At 51.6% G+C, this 15,855-nt stretch overlaps 1 protein-coding gene across 4 annotated transcripts in view; it reads right to left on the reverse strand.

Moving 5' to 3' along the window:
- Nucleotides 1-1,354: 1,354 nt before the first annotated feature.
- The window catches only part of PCDH1 (protocadherin 1), a 60,325-nt gene continuing 45,824 nt past the window's right edge, over nucleotides 1,355-15,855 (reverse strand). For 2 of the 4 annotated variants that reach the window (XM_068959420.1, XM_068959422.1), the window contains exon 5: nucleotides 1,355-5,740. In XM_068959420.1, coding sequence (XP_068815521.1) covers nucleotides 5,355-5,740 — 386 coding nt within the window. In that variant the 3' untranslated portion in view covers nucleotides 1,355-5,354. Of the gene's footprint in view, nucleotides 5,741-8,696; nucleotides 8,739-8,790; nucleotides 11,918-15,855 lie in introns of those variants that run through there. The other 2 variants (XM_068959423.1, XM_068959421.1) reach the window with 2 other exon arrangements.

The raw sequence follows: 15,855 nt of genomic DNA on the forward strand, positions 1-15,855 counted from the left end.
ATTCTTTGGTCATCCCAGTTCACCTGGGGGCAGGTGGGTACTGACAGCTCAGTGCAGCTATCTGTGCTACCTGTCCCCCTATGCCAGCTGTGGGACTCTGCCACCATCCTCTTGGACTTACCATCTGGATGCTCCCTCCCTGGAATGAGGCATCAGCAAGCAGCAAGGCCACTTGGTTATTTAGGACTCCTGGAGACAGATCCCTGCTGCTCAACTGCTGTGTGCCTGCTCAGAGAGGCAGCTGAGAGCCAGAGGACATCTGCCAGGACACTACCACCCATGAACTCTGGGTCACAGGGTCAGAGCAGCTTGGCCATGACTCTTCAGGCATCAGGAGGAGTGTGGGAGACTTGTTTCCCCTCTGCATGGCCCAGAGGAGAGACCAAGGAGAAAAGGATAGTAGGAAAGGAATTTCTACAAAATCCCACCATGGGAACAATCATCTGTATCTTCATTTGGAAACTCTTCCTTCCCAGGGACACTTAGAATTGGCTTCCAAGCTCCAAGGAGTGCTTCTTGCCTTTGCCTGGTGCTAAGACCATGGCAAGCTCTGCCCCTACAGCACAGCTTCAGAAGGACAAGAGGGCAATGGAGGTGCAGTGCAGTGCAAGAGCCTAAGATGGCTGAGACTTATAATAATACCCATATATGACCTGACCTATGAGGGGAAGCTTCTCTACTCTGAACTAAGAAACTACTCTGTACGGTCATCAATCTTGTCTAACATGAGTCTGTGCAAAAAGACAAGCAGGAAAACCCACTAGCTACAGCTGAGCAAGCTCCTGGCAGCTGTCGTAGGGAGTAGCCACAAACATGCCCTGCTTTGAAGTGGCATGGCTGTTTTGAAAGGGTCTAATCAACCTAAAAAAACCCCACTTGATAAAGAAGATGGTGGAAGGGTGAGAATCGCATCAAATCTCCAAGAAGCAGTGACAGAGGAGGGAGGAAGTCTGGAACTGGCTGTTGGGACTCTTCTCCAGTTCCCAGCGTAGCTGGATGCAAACAGAGGTGCAGGCTGGCTTGGGGCTGAAGATAATTTTTCCCTGCAACATTTTGGTTTTAAATAAAGGAGGCGGGTCTGTGTTAAGTTACTTTGAAAGATTATCTCACTTTCATCCGTGCAACACCCATGAGTTGGAAAACAGAACAGGGAAGACAAGAGAGGGCAAGGCAGAGCACCTTGCATCAGGAGATGAGCAGCAGGAGCAGGTATCTCCCCACAGCAGCTAGAGGCTCTGGGGCACATGAGGTACAGGGTTGTCCTTCACTTGTTGCACGTGCTTTCCTCTCTGGTGACGCCACAGGACACCTCCAAGGCTGTGACAAGTGGGAAGAATCCGGCAGGCAGAGGCACTCAGGTTTTCACACTTTTATTGTAAAGCTTTAGGAAGGGCTAATTACAATGGAGTTGGTCATCTGACAGCTCAGCAAACAAACAGAACAGGAGAGAACAGAAAGGGGATCACGACGGTGTCATGCTCACTGCTCTGAACAGAAAGAATTACAAGGGAATCAATTGTGCTCACAGCGCCCGGGGAAAACCAAGCCCAAGGCCCAAAGCCTTCCCCGCACAGGGAAATGCATCACACATTGAGAGCAATACAACCTTAGCAAGAGGCATTGCCTTAGACATGGGTCACCATCTGAAAAATAGTTGGGTACTTTACTCTGCCATAGGATTTCTCCTTTAGAAAAGCTACACCTGCATGTACATAAAACTGTACAAAAAACAAGGCATCACAAGCAAGGAAATGAAATCTCGTATAAATAGAACCAACACTGAAGAGCTACAAAGGGGTCGCTTAGATCCTTCCCACGCAGCCCGCCTGCTCCCTGGCTCCCACCTTTGGTTTTACCCCTGGCTTGTCCTAGTGCAGCGTTAGATACAGTGAACCCCTTCACAGAGGCTTAAAACTCCCCCTCCTCTTCACTGTGCTTGTCTAGACTGGAGCCCGTGGGGAACTTCCTCCCACTACGTGCACAGAGGCTTTATCCTTCTGGCTTATAATTGTGCAAATGAGCTTCTTTCTGACAGCACCTCTTTGCCCTCCTCCAGAACTGATCTTCAGTGACATCTCTAGCTTCACCCCAGGACAAATTCCCGGTGCCCCCTCTTTCAGGACCAATGTCCAACACCTTTTCCTCCCCAGGGACGTGTCCCCACTGAACCCCCCCAAAGAATCCATCCCCTCAGCATCCCCCGCCAGGACCGAGTCCCACTGTGCCCTCTGTTCTTCCCACACAGACCCATACTTACCACCCCTGCTATGTTCCCCTTAGACACCCATTCCCTCTCCATCCCCCTAAAACCCATACCCTTTCCCTGCTGTGCTCCCCTCCAACTACTCAGCCCCACCACCCCCCTGTGCACTCCCCAGGGACTCATCCCCATGCCCACTGGCCCTCTGCACACTCCTCCCAGACCCACCCTCCCACTCCCTCTGTACTCCCTTGGGGACTCATCCCCTCTTCACTCAACCCAGTTGCAACATGCTCGCACTGAGAAACATAGCCAGATGCTCCAGGAGACTGACTGTGGGGGCACCCTGGGTAGCCCCTAACCAAAGGGCTTTGAGCTTCAGGGTCCCTTTGGTGACCCTGAACAGAAGGTAGGTTGCCCACCTGCAGGCAACAGCCTGGGGAAGCTAGTCTTGGACAAGCACCCCTCAGATCTGGACTACGTAGCTCTTCTGAGGGGGGGGGGGGGTCCCAAGGGGAACATTGGACACTGCCTCTGCCTGAGCCGAGGGGAGGCATGAGCAGTCGAGTTGGCAGTGGAGTCAAAGATCCTGGCCTGTATGGCCAAATTGCACATTCTGCCCAGTTAGGCCCTGAAACTACAGAGCTACAATAAAAACATGTTCAGCAACGTGACCTGCTCAGGCAGCCAGGCCAGGGGAACATGAGCCCCACAGTGAGGCTACCACGGGGAAGGGTAGAGCAGGAACTCCTGGACGGATATCCACCTGGAGGCAACGCACCTGCCCCCAGGGATCGCCGGACCTGTGTCCGATCCGGAGGGAGCAGCAACAGGAGGCTGGGAGGAGGGTCCTGCCTCCTCTGCATGGCATCTCATCATGTTGGGGCTGTGAGTGACAGCCTTCCACTGCATTGCCCGAGGAAGGCAAGGAGCAGGACTAGGGCATATGGGAGCAGGTGAGACCAGGCAGTGGGAAGCTGGGCCTGCTGCTGCCCTTCTGCTGCCCTTCCCTGTCCCTTGTCACCTCAAGGCCTGGCTCAGTTTTTACCTAGTCTCCTCAGGTCTCAGAGACCTGAGGAAGCTATACGAGGGAGCTGGCCACATCCTACCATCACGGTCAAAGCAAAGGGAGAGGAGTGGTTCAGTGAGGGGCATGCTGGAGGAGGGGAGGATGCTGGGCAGGGAAGTCCCCTGGTGCTCCACACCCTAACAGGCACTACAGCTATGGCAGGGCTGTCTCTGACCTTCAGCAACTGGTGGGGGTGGATGCTGGGGTGGCCTGCCCTACTGTAAGCCCCCAGTGCTGGTCGTGCCCTGCAGAGCCATCTGTGAGCCCCACAGTGAAAAGGCCACCTGCAGGCCATTGCCTGCACACACACAATGCCCTAACACAGGTGGGTACCCTTGGGGCCCTGGCTGGTCCCCTGTGTATAAAGGTCTGATGTGGACTGAAGATGAACAAGAGGGGACATTGTCCTACAGCTACCACTGGCCTTACTCCCTAAGGAAGATCCTAGAGATGAAGACAACTGAAGAGCTAGTATGGGAAGAACAATGGTGCAGCGCAGCCCCTCCCAGCATCCCTGCTAGACGAGGACTGGGAAGGGCTACTGAAGAGAGAATGAGGCGTGAGTGCCCAGCCCTCCTACTGCTGCCCTGGCAGCAGGGCACAGGTGACTAGAGCTGGGTGGCACACAGAGCCCCCCAAAACAGGACTGTGTCCCAGCTCCCAGCTCAGCTCTTAGGCAGCCAAGTGATCAGAGGGACTCAGAAAAGCACCCAGGCATCGCCAGGCTTTCCCCCTTGGGCTTACACCTTCGGGAGCAAGGTGAGTTTCTCTGGAGACATGTAGGCGCACTATCCCCGTCACATGTGCTGCGTCGCCCTGGTTTGGTACTCTGCAAGGGAGCTGAGACTGCTGGCACCTGGCAGGGCAGCGCCATAGGAAGGGCAGCAGGGGACCAGCCTGGTGAGACTGGTCGACCTTTGACAATGGAAGAGAAAGCTGGAGCCCTTGAGAGTGGGCCTGTGGCCTAAGGGCAGCGGGACTCCAGCAGACAGGGGCTTAGCGGCCCCCAATGTGACCCTGAGACAAAGCTCCTCCTCACAAAGGCAATGGTGGCTTACAGGCGGACAGGACGGAGGTCGAAGGCGTGGCACAGCCGGCCTCATGGGCATCCCCTGCCCCGGAGGAGGCACAAGGCGATAGGCTGAGATGCCACAGCCAATGACGACCTCCTTGCCAGCAGAGTTGGACTGAGGGCTTCTATGGACCGAGCCAATCCCTTGAAGGGGGGCTTCCCCATCCCTCCTCCACCCATTGGGCACAGAGCCAAAAGGGAATCCCCAATGCAGAACCCGTTTGTGGCACTGGGCAGTCTCTAGGGACCCTACAGCTTGTGGGCACAGTGACAACGTACGGAAAGAGATCCAGGCTGAAAAAAATTAAAGTCCCTACAGTCCCACTAGGACACTGCCCCTCATCTCCAGCTCCCCAGCTGCTGTTTCAGGGACTGGTCACATCTCTATTTACAATATAGAACATGAGTGTGGGCCGGAAGCTGTGCTCCAATGGGCTCTTCCACGCAGCAAACCATTCAAAGCTGGAACTTGCTCCCTGTGGTTTGTTTTTGTTTAAATGTCTTTTGTTTCAAGAACAATAAAAGTTTCAGTCAGGCAGGACTTGAATGTCATTCCTAAGATTCATATTTACAGGAGTCTACAGGAAAAAGACAGGCAGCTCACTCTCTGTGCGTGGAGACACACTTCGTCCTATGCCCCAGGAACTCCACCAGCTTTGCATGGACCTTTGGTAAGTAAGCCCTCTCCCCAGACATGCCCTCTGCACTAGGAGCCTGCCCAGCCCTCCCCGAGGCAGCAGTTCAGAGACATGCACCCTCAAGTGCTTGGAAATTCCTTAGGTTTTGGATGTGTTAATCCTTCCCACCCACCCCACCCCAGAAAACAATGGGTTAAAAAGGCGTCCCTTTCATCCCTGCCTTGCCCTGCCCCCCCGCTGTCCTCAGAGCCCCTGGGGCATCTCGCCCATGACCTGGAGAACCAGCTGCAGGAGCAATAAAGCATTAAAGTTTAAAATGTTCCTCTGGACGCTGGCCTCAGAAGCACATCTGCTCCCTGCCCCTCAGGCCCAGCCTCACAGGTATATCTCCCTCTTGGTGGTTTGGGATGAGGGGGTAGTGGCTGGTTGGAAGTCCGAGGTCTGGGTGAGAGGAATTTCCTCCATGGGAGAGTCCTTGCAGGGCTCATGGCTACTATTGGAGAAGGCACTGTACGTGGGGAGCAGGCGGAGGTTGGCCATTTTGGTGCTGCGCTCTTCTGAGAGTCTGGGGCTGCCATTCCCAACTTGCTCTTGACTCCCTCTATCTTGGTAAGGCACAAAAGTGGAGAGTTTGAGGGCATTCTTGGGCCTGCGATTGGGGGAGGATTGGCCAGGCATCCAGCAGGTGTCGGAGTGGCCGAACTCTGTGCATTCCCGGGTACAGGTCCCAGTCATGGCTACATCAGGCAGAGGCCGGAGATCTGTAGAGAAGCAAGCAAGAGTATCGTTACACATGCCCGGGCCCCACAGCATCGGGATGTGAAGCTGGAGCAAGCTGGGGGCACTGGGCTGTCCTGACTCCACAAGGTGGGGCACGTGGCATTCTTGGAGAGTGTGCTTCTACAGGGCTTCCCACCACAACTGCACCCCTGGGAAGGGGCACAATGAGCCCTCTTCAATTCCCCAGGGACCTTCCCATGAGACGATCAGGCAGACCAGTCTCCCAGACTATAGCAGCATCTCTGTTCTCCTGGGAGCTCACATCCGTGGCCCCTTGGGAAACAATGAACTGTCACACAGAGGATGACCAGCAGAGCCGGGATCGCTCTATCATACCAGCACCCTCTGCCAATGGAAGGAAGGAGTGCCCGGGACACAGTCAGGCCCACGGCCACCCAGGGAATGAAGAATTGCTGGGAAGGGAACCCAAGAGTCCTGACAGTTGCTGCTTCCTATTCAAGGTCGCAGCTCCAGCTCTCTCTGGTTAAGCACCCTCCCTGCAGTGGGTGAGTGTGGAAGAACTGATCAGGCACAGCGTGGTACAGAGCTCACTGACCCCACCTCTTTTGATGATGAGGTCTAAACAGTGGGAACTTTACAGGCTGGATTTGCACAGCAGGAAACAGGCCGCCACAGGACTGGTCAGCCTGCAACCATGGGTACCACCAGGCCTTCCCAGGCTCTGGGAATCTCCTTGGTCCAGGCACATTTGGGCACCAGTGAAAGCTTTGCAGTGCAAAGGCAGGAATCCTTAGGGAACTGCCATTCCCTTCCCTGGCCACAGTCAGGCTCTTCACTGCCCTGAGGTACAGCCAGATATCCTGAGCCTCAGACATTCTGTGCCTGTGCACTGCCAGATCTCCCCAAGCACTTATATTTCTGTGTTCCAGAAAAAAACAGGCATAAGTCCAGAAAGCAGCCAGCCTTCTCCAATATCAGCTATGTCCTAGCTCTTGCCTCCCCAGTCATCTTGGACAGTCCTACCCTCCTCACCATCAGGCATCATAGGCCACGTGCAAGCCTGTGGCCCAAGTATGCATTGACAGGAGACATCCTTCCCCACGCCCAATCAGAAGTCCTTAGACATCAGCTGGTCTCCCTTGCAGTCTGACATGCCTGAACATAGTGGCAAAATCATTTCTACCCCCCAGTGCTGTTGGATGTATCTGAAACCAATGAATCCCTGTCCTAGAAGTGCCCAAGTTTCTCTGCCCATCAAGCACCTACCCCTGAGAGAAGCAGGTATCCCTGAGCATCAATAACTCCCTGCTTCTGACATAGCCAAGAAACTCTGACCACCACTTACTCCCCATTCTCGTCATGCCCTGGAATCTACAGGTACTGGCCTCTCTCTCTACCTGGATATTACAAGGCCTTCCTGAGCCTCAGCCACATATTCTTTACACAGGGAGTATCTATCACAAGTCTCCAGAGGCCAAAACTAAGTATTGCCAAGCACAAGTAAGTGTCCTTCCAACAGGCATCACAGACCCAAGTGATACCCTTGCCCAGCCAGCAGATGGGCTGCCTTGTGTGCTATCTGCTCTCCTGTGACCAATGCAGAAGCTTTCTTAGACATCTGACACGTACCTACTGCTTCTCTCTAGTCACTGCTTGGGCCACAACACAGCCCACTGCCACCACCTGGGACACATCACTGCCCACTGCCATCAGTACGTGACAGCAGATCAAGCCGGCTGCTGATGCTGAGATGAAGGGAGGGTTTCTCATGACCTCAGTCCACCCTGAGACTCTCAATTGCAAATCTCCCTTCCGGTTCATAGCCACTGCAGGGCCAGGAACTACTTGTACACTTATTGCTGAAACTAAAAGTAAAGCACAGAAACTGCACTGAGTCAGGCCCCAGAATTCTTCCCAGTAAGGGAGTCCTCTTTCTGGGCCAGTCAGGCTGTCCTGGCTTCTGCTCTGCGGTGCCTCCTCCCAAGGAATGCGTGGCATCCAGTGGAGTGAGGCAGCCCTCAGCCAGCTGCATGTTCAGATCCATCCTGTTTCCTCCCAACAGGCTTTTGGAAGTTCTCCTCTCAGCACATAGGAGCACTCAATTCAGCATCAGGATAGTCCCTATACCTCTCCATCCAGGCGCTCACTCCACTACACTGCTGACTCCCCAAAGAGACCTGTAAACTAACAGAAGGACTTACTCAGGTGCTCCGAGGATCTGAGAGCTATGGGGCTATTACAGGACCTACAGCAAACTCAAGCCTTTCATAGCAGCTGAGTCGGGACATCTCACAACCATGCTTAACTTCTGGATCACCCACAAACTGCCTGAATTACCCTTCTGGAGCCCACCACGTTGTCTTCAGGTGCTGTAAAGGGGTCATTCAGCTCAGAGCATGTCCCCACACTTGCGCCTTCCCACTAGATATACAGTGGCACATATAGCCCCATCCTTCGAAAACAAATTGACCAAGTGTCAGTCCCTCATTCCTGGAAGAAGAAGCGAACAAAAACCCATTCACACTGTACTGAGGGCCCTGCCCTTGTCAGCAGGTCCCTCCTGCCCCCAGTTCACAGCTTTAGGTCACAGGAGTCCCCAGGTAACTGTGGCACAGTTTTCACACACAGGTAACCCCATGAGGATGCAAGAAAGGTCTCCGCAGCATACAGCTTCAAACAGTGCTGGGCACAGTAGACATGGATCAGAAGGGAGAGCTAAAGGGATGGGCATGAAGAAAGGGGAAAAGTTAGCAATGAACCAGCGTGCTAGAAGAAATATTGTTCTAAAATAACCCTCGGTGACCGTATTCCAAATTCTCAACTCCTCTGGGGGCAGAGGCACCCCAGTTTTTCACCCTCGTTACTGCAGAGGCTATGGCACCCACTCCGCTCCCTGTGCTGGGAGCCTCCTCCCATGTCCCATCCCCTGGCGCACACATAAGCTGTGGTATCCTGGTGGAAGCCATAAGGACATACCTCAGTGCAGACCCCTTCACAGCCTGCTCCGCTCAGGGGACTCTAATGAGGAGCAGAAAAAGGATGACAGGGTCACATCATTGCACAGCTCCCAGCCTCCACACCCACCCTAGGATCTGCCTGGCCCCTTCAGCCTCTGCCAGCCCTCCCTTTACATTGCATTGAGACCCATAATCCTCCTCTGGTACCCCCTGCCTTCAAGAGTCCCCAGGTGTCTCTTGGCCCTGCACCAGCCTTCCTGAGGCTGCTTGGCCACCACTGCCAATCAATCAATAGTTTCTCTTGCATTATCCTAGTCTCTCTGAAACCCACTAGCTCTCACAGGACTCAGTTAGCATCTGAGATCCCCATCCAGCAGTCTTCCTACTTCTCTGACCTTCACCAGTTCCCAGCACTGTCACATCAGCTCCTGACACCCACATTTTTCCCTACATTTTTCCTTCACTCTCCTGACTTCTACTCTTTAATTATGATGAAGTCTCTGATGTACTGGAACTTGAAGAAGAGCTTGAGCCCACCTGGTTCATGAAGCCCAAGGCCCCTTTATGCAGAGACATGGGCTCTGTGCATCACACAGCAATGTGCCTACACACACGCAGACAGTCCCACATGAATGTGTGCCAATTTGCTTATGTGAACATTCAGCACCACAGACGGGCACATACAAATGAACTTGGCTCCTGGGACAGCCATGCTGACATCCAAGGTGCAAAAGTAGGAGCTCAGGCGTTGCAGGTGCCAAGGTGCCCACACACCAAGCTATGGTGTGAGACCATAGCTTGACAGTACAGGTCTTTGGGATCATTCTCAGGGCTGGTCACAGAACAGCTGTCCTATTTCCTAAACACATGCAAAGTTGCCTCATGTCTTTCTCTTAGCCTCAGATAGAAAGCAAGACACAAAATGAGATGCAGAACAATTCAGTTTTCACCTTTACTCTATGCAAGTCAAAGCAGAGTCTGGAATCCATGTCCTAGGCGATCTCCCAGTTCTTTCTCTCATGGCACTAGGATGCTCCGGTGACTACTGCTTTGGTCAGTTTGAGGTCCTGTTACTTTCTTTCACTCCTTTTGTTGGAGAAGTAATATCCCTTTCTCTTCTCATCTCCTTTCCTTCAGGACAAAAGGGAGGATTCATCATAATTTTCACTTCCAGAAAGGCCTTGGCACTGCACACTCCCAGGCTGAGGAGTGGCTGAATGCCACTGTTTCTTGCTCTGATGGAAGGTGCTTTGCTGAGTGCATGGAGGTTACTGGCATGGCTAAAAGAAAAGCTACCTCTCCAGTGAACAAAGTTATAGTGATTTTCTTGCCTCAGCAGCAATTTAGAAATCACAGGATCAAGCAGGAACTCAGTGTTCAGGGTCTTTTATTCTAGTTTTATCCTTGTCTGTTTCTGGCACAAAAGTCTTTTTCCAGTGTTGTCCCTTCTCTTGCAGTGAGACGCTGGCATCAAACCTCTCCTGCTAAAGGAGTGTATTATGTGCCATGAGGACAATCAGCTCAGCTTTAAGAGCCCAGGAATGGGACAGGGCATAACTTCTCAATAGCTGTGATTTAGAACAAACACAACCCTTCGGCCTAATTCTCAGCATATGCCAGTAGGCTAGAGAGTTGGATGTATCACTACAGACAGCCCTAAATCTTTCTTTGGGGGTAAACACTTACGGAAATCTTGCCCACAAAGTGCTGATTCTGGATCACAAGTGCCCCTGTGAAGTCTGGAACAGGCAAGGGGAACTGTGATATCATGAGGAGACAGAGCCAACCTTGCCTTGGAATTTAGGTTCCTACTTTGCCTTATAAAGTGTAGTCAGGACTTCACATCCTTCCTCCAACCCAGGGGATCTGTTTTTGTGACTCTGAAATCTACGGTGGAGTAGAAACGATGCCTGTAGTCTGAGCAACAGCTCCTTAGGAATCAGAAACAGATATTGGACACAGATCAGAGGAGCAAAGCAGTGAGATATGTCAGCCTATAACCATTCCTGAAAGAGGTTGGACTCCTGACATTCCTGAGCAATGGGCACACATAGAGCCCTGCTCCCTGGGCATAACAAAGCATCCAACTTGCGTGACTGTCTCACTGCATGACTATCCCATCCCTCACTCCTGAGAGAGGGATGTGGTCAGTGCATCAGTCCTTAAGCCTGTCTTTCTCCAGAGTGATATGGAAGCTGTGGCAGGATTGACAAAGTCCCCTGGTGATGAAGAGGATAGCAGTGACCTCTCTAGCACCTCTTTCCTCCATGGTGTTCTCATCATGCAACGTAAATGCGATGCCAGTGCAGATGCTGTTTTCCAGAGCTTTTGCCTGCTGTCTGTGCTCCTTTGGAGGGCCAGATCATTCTGTTGTCAATACTTCCATGTCAGAAGGCTATAGTTCACAGCCAGGAGGGATGCATAGTTCTCTGGGCATTCACAGTCCCCATGGCTCAAGTCCTCTGGATCCCTCCTTACTATTTCTTTGCACTTCTCTGGCATCCTCTTGTTAGCTGCCTCGGGGCTGCTCAGCCTCAGCACACTGCATAGGAATGAGTCTGGTGTAATAAAAGTCACAACCCTTTGAACTTTTCCGATGAAAAGGGGGCACAGTTGGGGTTTTACACAGAGACACATTCAGAGATGCATTCTGGGTCCCTATTCTGGCTGGAGGAGGGGAAGCTTTCTTCAGCCATGGCTCTATGAGCAATGTTGGAGCGGCTGTTCTCTTCTCCTGACATCCAGGGCACCTCTTCCCTTTGTGAAAGAGACCGTGCACGGCTGTCTCCTTTGGAAAGAGGAACATATTGGTGCCGCTGCTAATTATTTCATTCTCTATATCCCCATGCAGGGCAGGAACACATCCTGCTGCAGACACTTGCAAGGGCTACTCTAATAGTATTATTGCTCTTAGTAGGGGATTTCAACAAGGCACTTAAGTACCTTTAGATGTGAGACAAAAGGAGTCAGCTTCATTCAGCAGGCACTTCCATCTCCTGCATTGGATGTGCAGAGGTTCATTCATCCACTGCAAGCAAGGTAACTTCAGGCACAGCTGAGAGCCAGCCTGAATCACATTTTTGCCCTGATGTCCAGCGTGCATAGGTTGGTTCGGTTCCCCTTGTCTTTCATTGATGTCACACATTAGCACTAGATGTGGGATGCACAGTGCTGGATGAGCAGGAATGATGCTGCACACTGGGCCAGGTCTTGCAGGTGAGGGGATGTGGTGGAGCAACTCTGGGAGAGAAGGAACGAGGGAAGGTGGTGGGAGTATAGGGATGTGACACAGCAGGGCATGGCAGAGCATTTCAAGAAAAACCCAGAACACAGCAAGAACGTCATACAGACAGCGTGCAAGGAGGGGGGCGGTTCAGTGATAGGGAAATATGTGGATTAAGATGGCATAGGGAGAGCAGCAGGGGGCAAAGCAGGATGCTATTCCTAAAGCGTTAGATCAGAAAGACTTATCTTCCCTACGTGATAGCACAGAGAACACAGGCCACAAATTTCAACCAGCCTTCCCTGTTCAGAGCCTGAAAGCACTCTACCTCTTCCAGAAAGTCATTTAGCCTTGGCCAGAAGATAGAAGGGTAGAGCATGCCCCACCCTGCAAACTGAGGTTCGAGGTACAAGGTATTTTTTTCAAAATGTCTGTCTTTAGGTCAGGGTAGGATGTAGTGTTTCTAGCACAGGCAGCTTTATCCCCTCTGTTTCCTGGTTCGGACACCGGAAACATGGCTCCTTCGACACTGAGCACTCAGGGCTCTGCAGACATGAGGCACCACTCCTGGGACATCCCTTATGTCAGCCACTCTCCATGACAGCATATTGCAGTGGCAGTGTCCTCCTTGCCTGCCCCTGCAACATCCATGTAATGAGACCTGCTCCTCCCCGATGTTGCTCTTTCCGAATGACTACTTTCCTATAGTACAGCCTCCTTCAGTAGGCACCATTCCCCCACTCCACCGTAGCTTACTGGTACCTTTCTCCTGCGCCATTGCTCCCTCCAGATACCAGCCCCTGGAGTGCTATTACCTATGGGTACCATTCCCCTACAGTGCTGTTCCCTACAGGTACCATTCCCCTGCTGCACCATTGCTGACAGGTACCTTTCTCCTGCGCCACTGTTCTCTACAGGTACCACATCCCTACAGCGCTATCGCCTACAGGTACCATTCTCCTACAGCGCTGTTTCCTACAGGTACTGTCCCCCACAGCGCTATTACCAGAGGTACCATTCTCCTGCAGTGTTGTTCTCTCCAGGTACCGTTCCCCCGCAGCGCTGTTCCCAAGAAGTACCATACCCCCACAGCGCTGTTGCCTACAGGTACTGCTCCCCTACAGTGCCACTTCCTCCAGGTACCATGCTCTGTGGTGCTGTTCCCTCCAGGTATTGCCTCCCTACAGCTCTTTTCCCCCCAGGCACTGCTGCTCTAATGGTGCCATTTCCTCCAGGTACCATGTTTTACAGCGCTGTTCCCTCCAGATACCACTTCCCTGTGGTGCTGTTTCCCCCAGGCACTAGTATTCTGTGGTCTATTCCCTCTTCATTGCTCCCTTACAGTACAGCTATTTGGATAGCATGCCCCAAGATCCTGTTTTCTCATACCAGCAGTCCCATTGTTCATTATTTCTTCACATCACAGCACTGCTGAGATGAGTCCCTAGCGCTATGCCATTCCTTGACTCCCTGCACTGTTCCTCAGCATCACACCTCTCTGCCTTTCCTCCACAGCCATTCCCACTCCTGGCTCAGTGGCCTGGAGGAATCCCCACACATTGGTAGCAAGAGACGCTCAACAGCCTGTCCCCTCAGGGCAGCAAGTCAGCCCTGCCTCCAACCCGTGCAGGCAGGCTCAGCGCGGGCTTCCTTTGATGTACAGTAATTCAGTGGTTCTTTCCCAGCACGTCTTCCCTTTGAAAGGACTTTTGTGAAGGGGAGCTGTGCTGTAGGTAGCTATGGAGCCGTGACCTCTCTTGCAAAGTCCAGACTCCAGATCCTCCTTCAAGGGTTATCTTACTTCTTCTCACCTGATCCACACCTCCCATATAAAGGAGGCATGGTCAGTGCTTTACTCCTAAAAGGGACGGCACGCCCTCGTGACCTTACGGGGACAAGAGTAGCAAACTTGCTTCTTCAGCTCCCTAGTCCATCTGCTTTCAGGTCCCTGATTTCCACACATTTTACACAGACATGACCATAGAACTTTACTCCAGAATAGCACAAGCACAACACCATTTCACTTTCCAGCCCTTGGGAAAGGCTGCTGGACTGATGCCCATTTCCACAGTGATGTTTCAGAGATCAATGAGTAGAGAAATGTCGGAAGCTGAAAACACAACCAGAGAGCTCCCCACAGTCCACATCAGTCCCTATTTTTCCTAGACTGAGCTATCACTGTCCCTAAAACACCCAGGCAGATGGTTTGAAGGACCACTCCTAGCACTACAACACCCAGACAGACGGCTTTGGGGTCCGATTCTAGCACTACATCACCCAGACAGATGGCTTTCCAAACTTAACACCATCACTACAGCACACAAACAGATGGCTTCTGGTATCTGAGACCGACCCTAAAATGCCCATAAAGGTGGTTACTGCAGTTCAACATCACACCTACAGCTTTCAGGGCATTAAAGAGCAACACCAGCTAATACAACAAATACTGAAAAAGATCTCTCAGAGCCAGCACTGATGTCAGCACACAGATGGATTTCTCCTAGGCACCAAAGTCAACAGATATAGCACACACATCCAGCTCCCACAGACCCCTATAGCACTTAACAGCTCTCCCCAAATACTAAACAATAGTATCTAAACAACAGTATAAACAGCTTCCTCTAAAGTTAATGGTCTGTCAGCCCCCAGATGCACACAAGGATCAAACAATGGCCTCTGGAGTATACTGCAGCACCATGTACTAACTGCAATACTGAAGCAAATGACTTCCCAGATCCTGCCAAGGGTATCACAGCAGAATCAGAATGTAATTAATGCAGACAGATGCACTCACCAGCCTCATCCTCACCAGCACAGGTAGAGTAACACTAAACTACTTTGTCACGGGCTTCAGCACACCTTGGCACCAAGGACCTGAACTCAGAGTTCCCAGAGGACAGGTTCTTCTCTTGCTCACGGTAGCAGAAGCTTGAGGGACCACCTCTTCTCTGCTGTTGTTAAGCATGCAAACTGCAGGTGGCTGTGTTACAATCGCTCATTTGCTGAGAAGCGTAGATATCCCTCAGCAACATTACCACAGCAACGGGAGGTGATTCGTACCATGTGGCAGCGACAAGAGCACCCAGATAAAAGGCTCTGGAGCTTGACTGTGCTCCTGCAGGGCCCAGAGAGGCCGCTCAAACAGTTCAGTCAAAGACTATTTTATCCACAGGACTCCCAAAAGCACCATAAGCCACCCAACTTCACTGCAAACCTCACAGTACCCAGGGAAACAAATTCCACCCTCTGTAACAGATTTTGTGCTCACAGTGCTGCCTAGATGATCTCCTAACCGAGGAAAGTGGGGCTACAACGTTCACTGGACTATAAAAACCAGAGTTATTACATTAAATCACAGAATAATTACGTTAAGAACTACCTTAATAGGATTACAAGGTTCAAAGGTTAGGAAATGCCAAAATTAGGATTGCTCATGCAGTCTTAATTCACTTCATGAAAGTCTGCTTTATGGTGCAGACCAGAATTACGTTACAGTCTTATTGTCTGTATTGTCTGTATTGTCTTACAGACAATATTTTTCCCTAGGGTCCTTTGTGACCTAGGGGAGAGGACAGAATCACCTGGGAGTGTATTAGACTCTTCTGATGGAAGAGGCTGCTGCCAGTGAGACTCCTACCCCATGTGCTGCATAAACTGAAGAACAGGGCAAGAGATTGCAGGAAATAACATCTCTAAAGTGTAGGGATGAGGGCTATGGGAATTCCCTTTACTATTGAGCCAAACAGCCACTTACTTTGCCTCTTTTTGGAAGTGAAGAAAATGAAATATCTGGACAGGTTTTACCGAAACTCTTCAAAATATTTGGTAAGTGACAGATGTCCAGCCTGGAAAATTGTTTCGTTACAGATAAAGTCTGCCAAAACTTCAAGCAACTGAAAACAGAATCGGGTAACAGGCATTACTGGGCCACCCTCCTCAGCCATGTTATATAAAA

This window comes from Struthio camelus, chromosome 13 (genome assembly GCF_040807025.1).
Source record: "Struthio camelus isolate bStrCam1 chromosome 13, bStrCam1.hap1, whole genome shotgun sequence".
NCBI lineage: Eukaryota > Metazoa > Chordata > Aves > Struthioniformes > Struthionidae > Struthio > Struthio camelus.